Raw genomic sequence first — 14,082 nt, 5'->3', positions numbered from 1 at the left:
TGTATACATTTGAGGATTTGGCTTTTTATAAGGCTGCATATAATTTTGCTGAGTAAGTTTCATTTAAGATAGGAAAGATGTGCAAGTTCTGAAAAATGTTCTATCTAATGCCTTTTTTGTTCCTCTTGCAGCAGTTCTGTGGTGTTCTAGGTCACACATTTATGGAGTTTCTGAAGGGCAGTGGAGACTACTGCCAGGCACAGCACGACGTCTATGCAGACAAGTGAACTGTAGAAATCTACTGCTATTCCACTTAATAAACCCCCTCAAGAGCAGATTACTCGCAGCTGGGAGTTAGAGGAAGATTCTTCGGAGACTGCATCTGGATGGGGTAACCAAGTGGGCTGTTTTTATTTTGTTGGTCACAGTATTACTGGATTGAAGATTTGTGGCTTGTCAAGAGCTTCATCAAAAGCTTTTGAAAGTGTAAGCACTCCATTGACAGTGGAATTTGACAAAACTGAACCTTTTAGTTTCACCTTTTTTGCCCAATAGTTTTTCACTTTTTAAGATTTGTGCAAATTTTATATGAAAATGGCTCGAATGAATCGCCCAGCACCTGTGGAAATCACCTACAAAAACATGAGATTCCTGATCACACACAACCCTACCAATGCAACCGTAAATAAGTTCATAGAGGTGAGAGTCCATTTTGAAGGATTTGTGCATTTAATATTTATTTAGTATGCAGATGGTTTTCAGAATTAGATGAAGTCATAATTCCTTGGAGTTGCCCCCTTCCTACTGCTTCAATACTGGAAACTATTTCAGAAATATTGCAATGTCTTGATTTCCTATGTGGAAATGTACTTTTAGCCATGTAATAAAATTTTGAAGTACAATCTGCGGAGACCATCTGATCATTAAATATGGTCTTGGGGTTTTACCTAAAGAGATTTCGTTGCACCATTCAGTCTTTAATTATGGGGGTAACAGGATCATGTAATGAGTCTGAAGAAGGATCCTAACCCAAAACACTGGCTGTCTGGCCTCCTTAGATGTTGCCTGACCCACTGAGTTCCTCTGGGGTAACGGGATCATGTAATGATTCTCTTGGTGGTTGATCCTTATTCACCTACAGGATACTGCTTTTGGTTGGTTGCATTATATTGCGAGGCTTGGTACTGAAACAGCTGCAAAGTTGGTGGAAGAATACATTGTGGTTCACGTGGTTAATAGCGATATAAATCAGATCCATATATTTCTATGCTGTAGTTGAGCTATAGTTATAGAAAATAGGTGCAGGAGGAGGCCATCTGGCCCTTCGAGCCTTTGCTGGCCATGTCTGATTCGGCTTGCTAATTTGTACTAAAAATTCCAAATTTGGTTGAGGTTTTCTTCCCACGACCGCCTTTGTATATTTTTCAAAGCAAGAGCTTGATTAATTAAAAAGATGCAAGAAATAGTCTTCATATTGTGTGTCATTTAGTTTTGCATTAGTGTTGTGGAGCCTTTGCACACAGGAACAAATGCTCATTAAGTAACACATATTGAAATCTGAAAGTAAATTTCTTTGAATCGACCAAAATCTAGTATATGCTTTTTAACCATAACATTTTGGATATAAGAAATATAATATTGTGTGCTGGCTGCTTTCAACTCTTGTCATGTTTTTTTACCATACTAAATGATTTTTCAGGAATTGAAGAAATACAGTGTTACCACAGTTGTTAGAGTATGTGAAGCAACTTATGATACATCTCCAGTTGAAAAAGAAGGCATTCAGTTTTTGGTGAGTAAAATTGATTTTGGCTTAAATTGTAATTTCTATCTGATAAATCAAGTACAAATAGGCAATGCTGATCTGGAATGTTGCACAAATTGTTTAGCAGATGTGGCACTGCAAACAGCATCCTGTTTTGTTTGGCTAGCAGTGGCTATCCCAAGTTGAGTGATCGATCAGTATGGTTTGTAAGTTTCCTAACTGTCTCGTAGTTGCACTTGATTCTACCTAATATAAGTTAAGGCAGCTTAAGATTGTATTGACATGACTTTGTTTCTACATGAATGCTAAATTGTGTACCTAGCCTAATTTGGTTGCAAACTTCTCACTGGACTCTTAATCCCTAGGGTTATTACAAAGATTGCTCTATTGTGCATATTCCTTGGTTTTCGCTCAATGGATGCCTGAGTGCAAAAAAATGCTCTAAACTAAAAAATATTTCACACGCTGTTCTATTGAAAATGGTTGTGATCTAAACTTACCAAATTTGCTAATTAAAAACATAATAGGAATTGTCTTTTTAACAGGACTGGCCATTTGATGATGGTGCTCCACCTTCCAATCAGATTGTGGATGATTGGCTTAGTCTTTTGAGAGTTAAGTTCCGAGAAGAGCCTGGCTGCTGTGTTGCTGTCCATTGTGTGGCAGGACTTGGACGGTGCGTATTATTCTGACATTCTCAACGTTAATACATGTCCTTGCATCATGGCTTTAAAATTGGCACTCTAGTATAGAAAAACTAAATTTAGACTAGTTATCCCTCTATTCTCCATTTATGTAGAATGTACTAGTAGGAATTAACTGCTCTCGAGAAATCTTCTATGTGATTAAATTGAGGCGGTTGTAGCTTGAATGTTTATAACCAGCACTAGTGGGGTTGAAGATTAATGTTTACAATTCTGCATGTTAAGGGTTGCTGCGGATTAGCTAGGGGCTCAAATAATATGTGTGATTTCTAACATCCGTATTTTTATATACTGTGTGAATAAAGCATCAAAAAGGGTCAGTGGTTGCAATTAGAACTCCTTTGGGCACCATGTCTCCAGGCCTCATACAGCCAAAAATTGATTGTGGAACATGATGGATACAATTACCTTTTGTGAAGTGACTGGGAGTGAATGAAACAATTTTTTTAAACAGAGCTCCAGTTCTGGTGGCCTTGGCGCTTATTGAATGTGGAATGAAGTACGAAGATGCAGTTCAGTTCATTCGACAGTAAGTGAAGTTTGTATTGTCCTTCAAAATAATCAGGTGTACTATGTGCTGATATGAAATTACTTCTGCTCAAGTAAGGTATTGAAGAAATGTTTTGGTTGGATTCAGTTTTAATGTCTTGGAGCTCAACGTTAGCTAAAAGACACAACTGACAGTTATTTTGGGTGAAATAATTGCAATCTCATATGTATTTAGTTTATCTCTATTTCACACGGAACTGCAGATGCTGGAATCTTGAGCAAAACTCAGTGCTGGAGTAACTCGGGCAGGGAATGGATAAGCCATCTTTTCGGGTTGGGGCATCGCCTATCCGTTCCCACCACAGATACTGCCTGACCAGCTGAGTTATTCCAACACCTAGTTTTACTCATACTGGAAAACACATTTTCATGCCTTAAAGTAAATTGGAAATCCGACTTCATAAACATTGCTTTACATGTGCAACAGCCTGTTTTTTTTAAACTAATTTCAGATGTTTGTTAGAAAATTACTAGCTTGTGCTAAAATTTCCTTTGAGAGAAAGAAGATTGTCATGGCATCTACCATTTTCCTATTTGCTTGCAGTGCACAAATAAGTTAAACCATAAATATCATAAGTTCCCCATTCTCTTCTTGCCCATTTTACCTCTTATCTTACCAATGTAGTGTTACTTTGACTCTGTATTTAATTTTTGTGGTTATAAATGCAGGTGCCTTTTACCTCTTTGAAGCCTCAATTCCCTTGGCCTGAAACATTGCCTCAATGCTGACTTTAGATGTATTTTTCTCCTATACCCTTTCCAAATATTTAACTAGATTTAAGCATTAGCATCAAAATTATGACCAATAGACAACTGTTCCATCTTGACGGGAACCTTATTCCTTGAACATTTTGAATTGGCAGGCACCCCACATGCTCCCAATTAACCATTTCAGTAAATTAATATTGGGCTGAATTGTCCAACAATGTTTAAAACATTTTTTTTAACCAATGGGATTATTTAAAAAAACTGAAGTAACCAAATGACATGGCTAATATTCGTGAGGAATGCAGATAAATGATTTTGAAGGATTCTGCTTTGGGAAAGTTACTGAATGGTGACTGGGAAGATACAGCTTGCATGGGAGTACATTCAAACCTTGTGTTTTATATTATAGAAAACGACATGGGGCCTTTAATAGTAAGCAGCTCCTGTACTTGGAGAAATACCGTTCCAAGATGCGTCTACGGTTCAAGGATTCCAATGGTCATCGAAATAATTGCTGCATCCAATAATATCGGAAGATTGATCACTTAATTCATGTGAAGGCATTGGAGATGGCCAGTTTGGCTAATTCAGCAGAGGAACGTAAAATGTTTAGATGTGCTTTGTAATGTCAACTGGTGCTTCCTTAAGAGTTGAGAGATGAGGTGGTGTTTTGTTTTCAACCCTGAGATTCTTGCCTTCAGATCTACTTTTGTTGAGCTAAAAAGTTGCTGCTGTATGTTTCTGAACTAGAATAAGAAAGTTCCGCCACAATTGGTTTGAGCGTCTAGACTACGGCATGTGCATCGCTGTTTACAGATGCAAAGATGTAGAATGGCTAAATTAAGCATCAAATTGCTGCCACTTTTTTACTTACTGTGTTCCACATGTCTGTAAAAAAAAAAAACTTGGAACCTTTTAAACATCTCCCCTCTTCCCACCCTGCTTCCTCTCTTGAGTCATTTCATGCATCGCTAAATAACTGTTAGCTTTTTAATATCTCATTGAAAGTTTGCCTGAATGTGGCAATGCTCAAGAATCTTGTGCACAGCTCCTTTGGTTGAGTGTCTTGCACACTAGCGTTAAAAGATTTAACCATGTTGGCTGCTCACTATACATTTCAACAGTTTTTACAAGCCCTCCCACAGTCGCACTAGATCTGGTTAATGCACAACATATTCCATGGTTACTTTAAAAAATATATATCATTAACTGAAGTCAAGACAAGTACATTTGAATGCTCTCTTCTAATGTATATTGTATTTTCAAAAAGGCTTAAATTGTATTTTAGTTGAGAATCATGTGACATACCATTGATTCAATCCCTTCTTTTGTCACATTGGTCTCCAGTGTACCAAAGGGCATTTTGGTTCACTAGACTGCACATTGCATTGCTCATCGTATATAGTAGCACACGGGTTTAGTTTTAAAAATAAGGCCTTACTGTCACTCCACAATTGATCTAAAGGGAGAGCCTGAGACAAAGATTTGAGGGGGGGGGGGGTCAGGCTAATAGTATGTTGCATTTTGTGCAGAAAATTTACACTGGGGTTTGCCCATTACGTGGAGAGTAATTTTTTTTAAGGTAGAAATGCTTTGTTGTAGCTAAATTCATATTGTACAGTAACTTTCTGAAACTTGTAATCTTTCTTGATGTAATATTGGAAATTTACCAACTTGTCAGAAGCATAATTTTTGAGTTTCTGCAGGCTATGATGTCTGTAACATTTTGTATGCCTTTTGATTGCATAAGTTAATACTTGGATACGATCAATTAATTATGTAATTTGATGCAATGTTGTATTAATGTTAGATGAACCATATTTATACTGTCTTGGGAGCGTGTGGTATAGTTCTGTGGGAGAAATAATTTGCCAGCATTCACCAGCTTGTTTAAAATCTAGTGCGAGAGCTTGTCATCTGAAATAAAGTGGAGAAAAAAGCAAATGTTTGTGATTGCTGCTTTTTTTACTTTTAGTTTTATAAATCCATTTATTTTATGTCCAAAAAAAAAAGATTATGCAGGTGAAATTTTAATAGTTTAAATGCTGAAGTTAAAAGACAAAGTCTGAAGTATGAGATTCTTTGCATGCAATGTTCTGGTAAATTGAACAATGTTGATACTTTCAGAAGAGATCAATTATGTTCTGAATTTGGAAACTTGCATGATATTTAGGTTTTCATTTGGCAACGGTTGCACAAGCCATTTGGTGTATAGGAGATTACCACAGTTGTCAGAGGGCCCTCCAGAGAACAGCATCAACATGTAAGCCATATCGATACTCTCCCTGATCAATTCATTTCAATGCATTTATTGAACTTTGCAGAGGCTATACTGCAGGTAAACTGCACTTAAGTCGCAATATAAAGAAAGATTGGGTTCCATGCATAAGGTTTTGACTGCAGGTAGAAAAATGTATACCAGTGTCCTTTTTTGCACTATATTGCATTCGACCATTGTGCTGACATTGCATTTGCAAAAAAAAGTGTTCAACCTGGAGCTGCACTTGGAGCATTGTATTCGGTTGTTGTGCCACTGGTGTATGAAAGATGCCATTAAGCTGGAAACTATGCCATGACTAGGGCTTGAGCTGTACAAAGTGATTAGGCATGCTGTGACTTTATTGCTCGGAGCCCTGAAGGTCGAGGGGTGAACCTATGGTGGTGGATTAAATCATGAGAATAGATAGGGTGCAGTCCTTTTCCCAGGGTTGGGGAAACTAAGAAATAGTTTTAATAGGAACCCGAGGAGCAACTTTTCCAGTGGTTTGTGGATATATGGAACAAGCTGTCATATGAAGTAGTTGAGGCGGGTACAATAACAATAACAACAACAAAAAATTATTTGGACAGATATCTGGATGGTAGGAAGGATTTAGGGGGCTATGGGCCAAAATTTAACTTGGTTGGCATTGCCAAGGTAGTCTCTCGAAATATTCTGTTTATCTCCCCTCACCCTCGATGCTTCAGAGAAAACTATCACCATTTGTCCAAGCTCCCCTTAGCTAATGCAAGCAGATGTTAATCTTTTGCAACCTCTCCAAATAGTCCACATCCTTCCTGTCATGGGGTTACTAGAACTGCACCCAATACTCCTAATGTGGCCTAACCAGGAAGTTCTATAAAGCTGCATCATGACATTGAACTATCATCCATATGACAGCCACAAAATTAATGACTTCTCCGAGTAATCTAGTTTGCTAGCATTCTTCAGGAAAGAAATTCTACTGTCCTGATGTAGTCTTCAATGTGATACCTATGACAGTGTGATTGACTCTTAAATGCCCTCTGAAATTGAGAAGTCCTTCAGTTATATTGTTATAGCAGTGGTTTAAAAAGACTGCTTGTCATCAGCTTCTCAATAGTGAAAATTAATAAGAAATAAATGCTGGCCTCGCCCTGAAAAAAACATTATTTTTAAAATGGTGGTTCGATACCTGTCAATTCTGTTTCTATCCTGTGCTTCTTGAATATCCTCTCCGCAAAGTCAAAATAAAGCATGTTATGTGTCCAATCACCTACAAATTGACCAGTGAGGTATCAATTGCCTTCTGCTGAAATCCAAAGCCTGTTTCATTCTGTTTGGAGAGATGGTGAATTGGAGACATTCAGGAGTGCATACTTCTACCTTACAATACAGGGGTTAATTCTGGTAGCAACATGCCAACAATAAGTAATTAGTGTAACCAAAGACAGTTCATAGTTGAGATTAGTTCTGTCTTAATATTCAAGAAGCCTAATGGTTGGGGGAAATGCTATTGGATCTGGTGGTCTTGATTTTCAGACTCCTTCCTGATGAATGGAATGAGGGCGTACCAGGGTTGTGTAGATCTTTGATGAATTTTAGCACCTCCTATAGATCCCTTTGATGGGGATTCTGACCCCACCACCTACATGTAATCACAAAGAAGGTCTGCCCTAGCCATACAGCAGGGAAACAGGCCCTTTGGCTCAACTTGCCTACGCTGACCAACATGCCCCATCAACACTAGTACCACCTGCCTCCATTTTGCCTATATCATATCCCATCCCCTGTAACCACCCAAATGTTTTTTAAATGTTAGAACAATATCTGCCTCAACTACCTCCTCTGGCAACCCATTTCATGCACCTACCACTATTTCTGTAAAATAAAGTTGCCCCTCTGGTTCATTTTAAATCTTTCGCCTCTCGCCTTAAACCTATGTCATTTGGTTTTGATTCAGCATTCAAAAGACAGCATTTACCCAATCTAATCCTCATGATTTTACACATGCCAACACCTCTAGTTTCAGATGTGTAAAGAGATTTGACCTGCCACCAAATACTCTATAGGAGAATGTTTAATATTAACGCCATTTTCATATAGGACAATGGCATTGCAGATAAGGGAAGCATTGATTACCCATGCCTCCTTCGCCTGGACGTATGGTAATGAAGTTCTATCTTCATGATATTTCCAATTCAAAGGTAGACAAAATGCTGGGGTAACTCAGCGGGTTAGGAGACATTCCAGAGATACTGCCCGATCTGCTGAGTTACTTCAGCATTTTGTGTCTATCTGGTATAAACCAGCATCTGCAGTTCCCTTTTATTATATTTCCAATTCAAGATGGGTTGAAGGGTAACCAACAGTGTTCCCATATCAGGCAGGAGGTATAGAAGCCAGAAAACCCACATCTCCAGGATCAGGAACAGCTACTTTCCTACAATTATCAAGTTCTTGAACTAACCTGCACAACCTAATTCTGCCTCTGCATAAGAACACCACAGACCACTTCTCGCACTGCTGTGGGCCGGTTTTTCAAATTGTGCATTTTTACACTAAATCTTTTTCTTTTCACTGTCTACATATAATTTATGGATGCAATTGCGCACATGACAATAAAGTCGATTACTGAATTCTGACTGCTCTATGGCTAGAATCTATGCCTGGTCCAAATTATTGTTTAAATAAAGATGATCCACAAGGTAATTGCTGGTGTGGATTCAGGGATAGCAATGCAATTGGGTATGCAGGTTAGATAGTTAGATTTGTTAGTGGGTTACCCAAGTGCTAGGTAACCATGAGTTACTCTAGTATTTAGCATGTTCTTTTGTAAACTCTAGTAATTCCTTATTTCTACTTATTATAAAGAATGTGCTATTATAAAGAAAGCACATCAGCGCCTCTACTTCCCGAGACGATTACGGAGGGTCGGTATGTCAGGGAGGACTCTCTCTAACTTCTACAGGTGCACAGTGGAGAGCATGCTGACCGTTTGCATCGTGGCTTGGTTCGGCAACTTGAGTGCCCAGGAGCGAAAAAGACTACAAAATGTAGTAAACACTGCCCAGTCCATCATCGGCTCTGACCTCCCTACCATCGAGGGGATCTATCGCAGTCGCTGCCTCAAAAAGGCTGGCAGTATCATCAAGGACCCACATCATCCTAGCCACACACTCATCTCCCTGCTACCTTCACGTAGAAGGTACAGGAGCCTGAAGACTGCAACGTCCAGGTTCAGAAACAGCTTCTTCCCCACAGCCATCAGGCTATTGAACTCAACTCAAACAAAACTCTGAACATTAATAGCCATTATCTGTTTATTTGCACTTTATCTGTTTTATTTATTGATGTGTGTATATTTATACAATGGTATATGGACAAACTGATCTGTTCTGTATTTATGCCTTCTATATTCTGTTGTGCTGAAGCAAAGCAAGAATTTAATTGTCCTATCTGGGGCACATGACAATAAACTCTCTTGAATCTTGAAGTATGCACAAATGTTATGCTTCATGCTTGAATATTATCTTGGTGCATGATTATTTATTCTACTGGGGAGTTGTGAAATGCTGTCAAAGGGTGCTTCCTCATAATCTTTGCTGAGCATGCCTATCTAATTTTGAGTGTCTGCCTCGCTCAAGTCCCCCAGCATTAAAATTAGTTTTTCACTAAATGCACCATCAACTCCTAACCCCTTAATTATCTATTTCAAGGTGATACAATTTTAGTGTTGACAGTTTGTGTATTAATGTAATATTCGTTATCAGGACTGTTAAAATGCTATAGTTGGTGAGAGTTGAGAATCCCCATGGTCAAAACAAACCCTTTGGCATCCTGCATCCTTGTGCAAGCGATTTGCAATTGCAATGAGCAAACTGCGTCTGATAACAAGTTTCCTGTATAAGGACATGTTAGGTGATGTCCTTTGTTTCAGCGGTTAAGCATTCCCTCATTTAATATTTTTGACTTATCAATGGGTAACAATTTTTGACTCATCAATGGGTTGTATTCCTGAAATTAAAAAAACTTGCAATCAAATCCAGAAGACTCAAGAGTGAGAGGTAAATTAATCAGCAGCATGCACAATAATTAATTTGAAAGCTTTGTGCGTGCATTTTGCCCTTTGGATGTCCCAAATTATTTAGCTGGCATGAAATAAATTGCATCAAAATAACATGATAATTTCCATGGTACACAAAAAAGCTGGAGAAACTCAGCGGGTGCAGCAGCAGCATCTATGGAGCGAAGGAAAAAGGCAACGTTTCTGGCCGAAACCCTTCTTCTGATAATTTCCATAGCAGCAGCAGGATTGTACCACAAAACTGGCTGAAAAACTGCTTGTGCATTTGAAACATCATGAATGAATAAATACCATGTCATCCAGTCTCGCCCTGATCTGCCGAATAAGTACTGACAGGGTACCATAATATTGTTTATTTGGCTTTGAGCTTTTGCACGAATACCTTTAGGGATGGATGAGGTTTTTTTAATGTTGGTTACAGTGATGGATCAGTTCTATCTGAAAGATCTTTTACATTTATTACATTTATTAATACATTTATTAAAATATATTGTATTTTACATTGCATAAATAGATCTGTTTGTGATGAGGCAATATAACATCACTTGTTTAAATGTACGTTTAAGTATTTATGTTGTAATTAAATGGGTTAAATTGCATGGTGTTAGGATTGTGTATTCCATTAGTATATTAATATATTATTTAATTTATGAGAAGTGGCAGAATGGTTAGCTGTTGAATTTATATCTATTCGCCTAACCAGTGACCTGCTGTTACAAGTTCAAATCCCACTACAGCTGCTGGAGAATTTGCCATCAGTAAATTAAATCTTCCATTAAAATAAGTAACTGGGATGGTTATAGATTCATAGTTAGATGAGATGGTGGAGAAGGTGTATGGTATAGATAAACATAAAATGCTGGAGTAACTCAGCGGGTCAGACAGCATCTCTGGAGAATGGGTGCCGTTCTCAGATGGAAAGTGGGAGTGTGAGGAAAGAATTAGAGGCGAGAAAAGAATAGGACAAAAACCTTGCAGACTGACCTACCTGAGGGGCCCGATTCGAAACATCGCCTATCCTTTCTCTCCAGAATGCTGCCTGACCCACTGAGTTACTACAACACGTTGTGTACACAAGGTGTAAGGCATGACTGGAGAACTGAGTACAAGAGTTGGGATTCATGTTACAGCCGTCCGTACAAGCCGTCGGTGAGACGGCACCTGGAATATTGTGCGTAGGTTTGGATACTACTACAGAAGGAATGTGATCAAGCTAGAGAAGGTGCATAAATGTTTCACAAGGATATTGGTGTGACCTGAGGGCTTAGGCTATAAGAAGAGACCAGATAGGTTGGGGATGTTTGCCTGGTGCAAGGGAGGCTCTTGGGGTGGCATTATGGAAGTTGTGGAACTTGGATGGGGGGGGCATGGATGATGTGGATGTTTTTCCCAGGGCACAGGAGTGTAAAACTGGGGGGGGGGGGCATAGATTTAAAGGACCTGGAGACAATTTTTTTTTAATACGTAGGATGGTGGGTAAGTGGACCAAACTGCCACAGAAGGTACAATTACAATGTTTAAAGTCAATGTTTAAAGACATTAGGACGGATTCATTTATAGGAATACGATTAGCCAAATATCTTTCTCACATTAGAGGGAACTAAGCCAAATGCAAGGAATAAGGACCACTTGAGGAAGGCAGCTTAGTTATCATGGATATCAATCAAGCAATCAACCTTTATTGTCATCTTGCAAGCAACAGTTGTACAGTGCAAAATGAAAAGACGTTTCCCAGGGAATAGCGGAGCATCGCACATGAAATTTAAAACATTTCACACATAATAACACTAAAAACATATAACAATAACAATTACAGCACGGAAACAGGCCATCTCGGCCCTACAAGTCCGTGCCGAACAACTTTTTTTCCCTTAGTCCCACCTGCCTGCACTCATACCATAACCCTCCATTCCCTTCTCATCCATATGCCTATCCAATTTATTTTTAAATGATACCAATGAACCTGCCTCCACCACTTCCACTGGAAGCTCATTCGACACCGCTACCACTCTCTGAGTAAAGAAGTTCCCCCTCAGATTAACCCCTAAACTTTTTGTTTGAATCTTCCCTATTCTCAAAGGGAAAAGCTTGTTTGTCCACATCAACTCTGTCTATCCCTCTCATCATTTTAAAGACCTCTATCAAGTCCCCCCCTTAACCTTCTGCGCTCCAGAGAATAAAGACCTAACTTATTCAACCTATCTCTGTAACTTAGTTGTTGAAACCCAGGCAACATTCTAGTAAATCTCTTCTGTACTCTCTCTATTTTGTTGACATCCTTCCTATAATTGGGCGACCAAAATTGTACACCATACTCCAGATTTGGTCTCACCAATGCCTTGTACAATTTTAACATTGCATCCCAGCTTCTATACTCAATGCTCTGATGTATAAAGGCTAGCATACCAAAAGCTTTCTTTACCACCCTATCTATATGAGATTCCACCTTCAAGGAACTATGCACGGTAATACCCAGATCCCTCTGTTCAACTGTATTCTTCAATTCCCTACCATTTACCATGTAACAATCCAGTCCCTGATGGAACAGTATGAATAGTTAAAAGCAGTTAAAAGCAGGTAAAACACAACGTTTTTACACAACAGCTGATTTGAGTGGCCAGTGCCAGTTATTAAAGTGTCCGTGCCAGCCGCAGAATCAGGTGACTGTGAGTACAGAGTGACTGTTTAGCAGCCTCACAGCCTGTGGTAGGAAGCTGTTTAGCAGTCTTGTAGTCCGGGCTTTGATGCTGCGATATCTCTTGCCTGATGGCAGGAGATCCAGGTGTATGTGGAGGGGGTGCAGTTTGTCCTTAGCAATTCTCTGAGCTTTTTTCAGACAGCGGCTCTGGAACAGTTCTTGTACCGAGGGTAGGGAGACGCCAATGATCCTCTCTGCTCCCCTCACTACCCTCTGCAGAGCCTTCCTGTCCGAGCAGTTGCAGGTGGAGTACCACGTATTTATGCAGTACGTGAGTACAGACTCCACCGTACCCCTGTAGAAAGTCCTGAGGATGTTTGTGGGGAGTGGGGCCTGTTTTAGTTTCCTCAGGAAGTGCAGTTGGGCCAAAGGTCCTGTTTCAGTGATGTATAACTCTACGACTACAAAAGGCCTCTGGTTCCACCAAGACTTTTAACACTGAAATTATGAAATTGGATTTAAAATGTCACCAATTTCATTAATGCCCTTTGGGGAGGAAATGTTCCTCCTTACTTGATCTGGCCTGCATGTAACTGCAGACCTTCCAACCAGGTTGCCTTTTGAAATGGTCTGGCTCCCCAATCATTGGGCAAATGCTGACATAGCTTGCAAGACCGCACACTGCACTGATTGAATTAAAACACTTGATAATGAAGTATCATATTACATTGTTTTATGTTACATTAGCTTATCTTTTCCTGTTTTGAGTCGTCGTCGTGTTGAGTTTACTATCATTTGCGCAGGTACAGTGAGGTACAGGTACAATGAAAATCTTGCTTGCTGTAGTATCACAGGCACCGAGACTAAAACAACAAACAAAAACATAAATTATATGTAAATCACACATCATTTCTACACGACTATGAAAAGATAAACGCTGTACAAAAAACAAGATATGAGTGCAAAACACAATTAGAAAATAAGTCCATGGTTGTGCAAGTGGTGGTCCGTTATGTTCAGTTGCTGAGGTAGGATTAGGGTTGTGTGAATCAGTTTGAGAACTTGATGGTTGTAGGAAAATAGCTGTTCCTGAAACCATGGTGTGGGACTTCAGAGTTCTGTACCTTTTGCCTGATGATGCATAAAATAGCAAGTGAGTAAGTTGTACATGATGTTCTGCAGGGAATAAACTAGATAACTTGAATGGTCTTTCATATTCCATGCATTTTTTACCAGGGCATGTGCAACACAACAATCGCAATGTCCTGACCAGTAAACAGAAACATAAAAAGCAAATTAAAATATCAGTGCATAATGATGTGCTGTGGCCCTTACTTTCCCCAGTACCAATATTGCACTCTTCAGCTGAATTTTTTAAGAAAAGTCATTCTGACTAAAGGTCTTGATGGAATAACTCTCAGAGCAACGTCCTTTTTTTAATATTGCTTGGTT

The 14,082-nt window shown here is 39.2% G+C and overlaps 1 protein-coding gene across 1 annotated transcript; it reads left to right on the top strand.

The window, feature by feature from the left end:
• Positions 1–498: 498 nt before the first annotated feature.
• Positions 499–5,610, top strand: ptp4a1 (protein tyrosine phosphatase 4A1). Its single transcript, XM_055635048.1, has 5 exons — positions 499–639; positions 1,640–1,732; positions 2,251–2,381; positions 2,864–2,938; positions 4,076–5,610. The coding sequence occupies exons 1-5, from the start codon at positions 529–531 to the stop codon at positions 4,191–4,193; spliced, it is 528 nt and encodes a 175-aa protein (XP_055491023.1). The 5' UTR covers positions 499–528; the 3' UTR covers positions 4,194–5,610.
• The last annotated feature ends 8,472 nt before the right edge of the window (positions 5,611–14,082 follow it).

The sequence above is a fragment of the Leucoraja erinacea genome, chromosome 5, assembly GCF_028641065.1.
Source record: "Leucoraja erinacea ecotype New England chromosome 5, Leri_hhj_1, whole genome shotgun sequence".
Lineage (NCBI taxonomy): Eukaryota > Metazoa > Chordata > Chondrichthyes > Rajiformes > Rajidae > Leucoraja > Leucoraja erinaceus.
Note: the sequence above shows the minus strand (reverse complement) of the source record. Positions and strands in the feature narration are given on the sequence as shown.

Excerpts from the sequence above, each read along its gene's own strand:
- ptp4a1 (XM_055635048.1), top strand. The coding sequence starts at position 529 with ATGAAAATGGCTCGAATGAATCGCCCAGCACCTGTGGAAATCACCTAC. Across the intron at positions 640-1,639 it reads CCGTAAATAAGTTCATAGAG|GAATTGAAGAAATACAGTGT; the intron begins GTGAGAGTCCAT and ends ATGATTTTTCAG. Across the intron at positions 2,382-2,863 it reads TGTGTGGCAGGACTTGGACG|AGCTCCAGTTCTGGTGGCCT; the intron begins GTGCGTATTATT and ends TTTTTTAAACAG.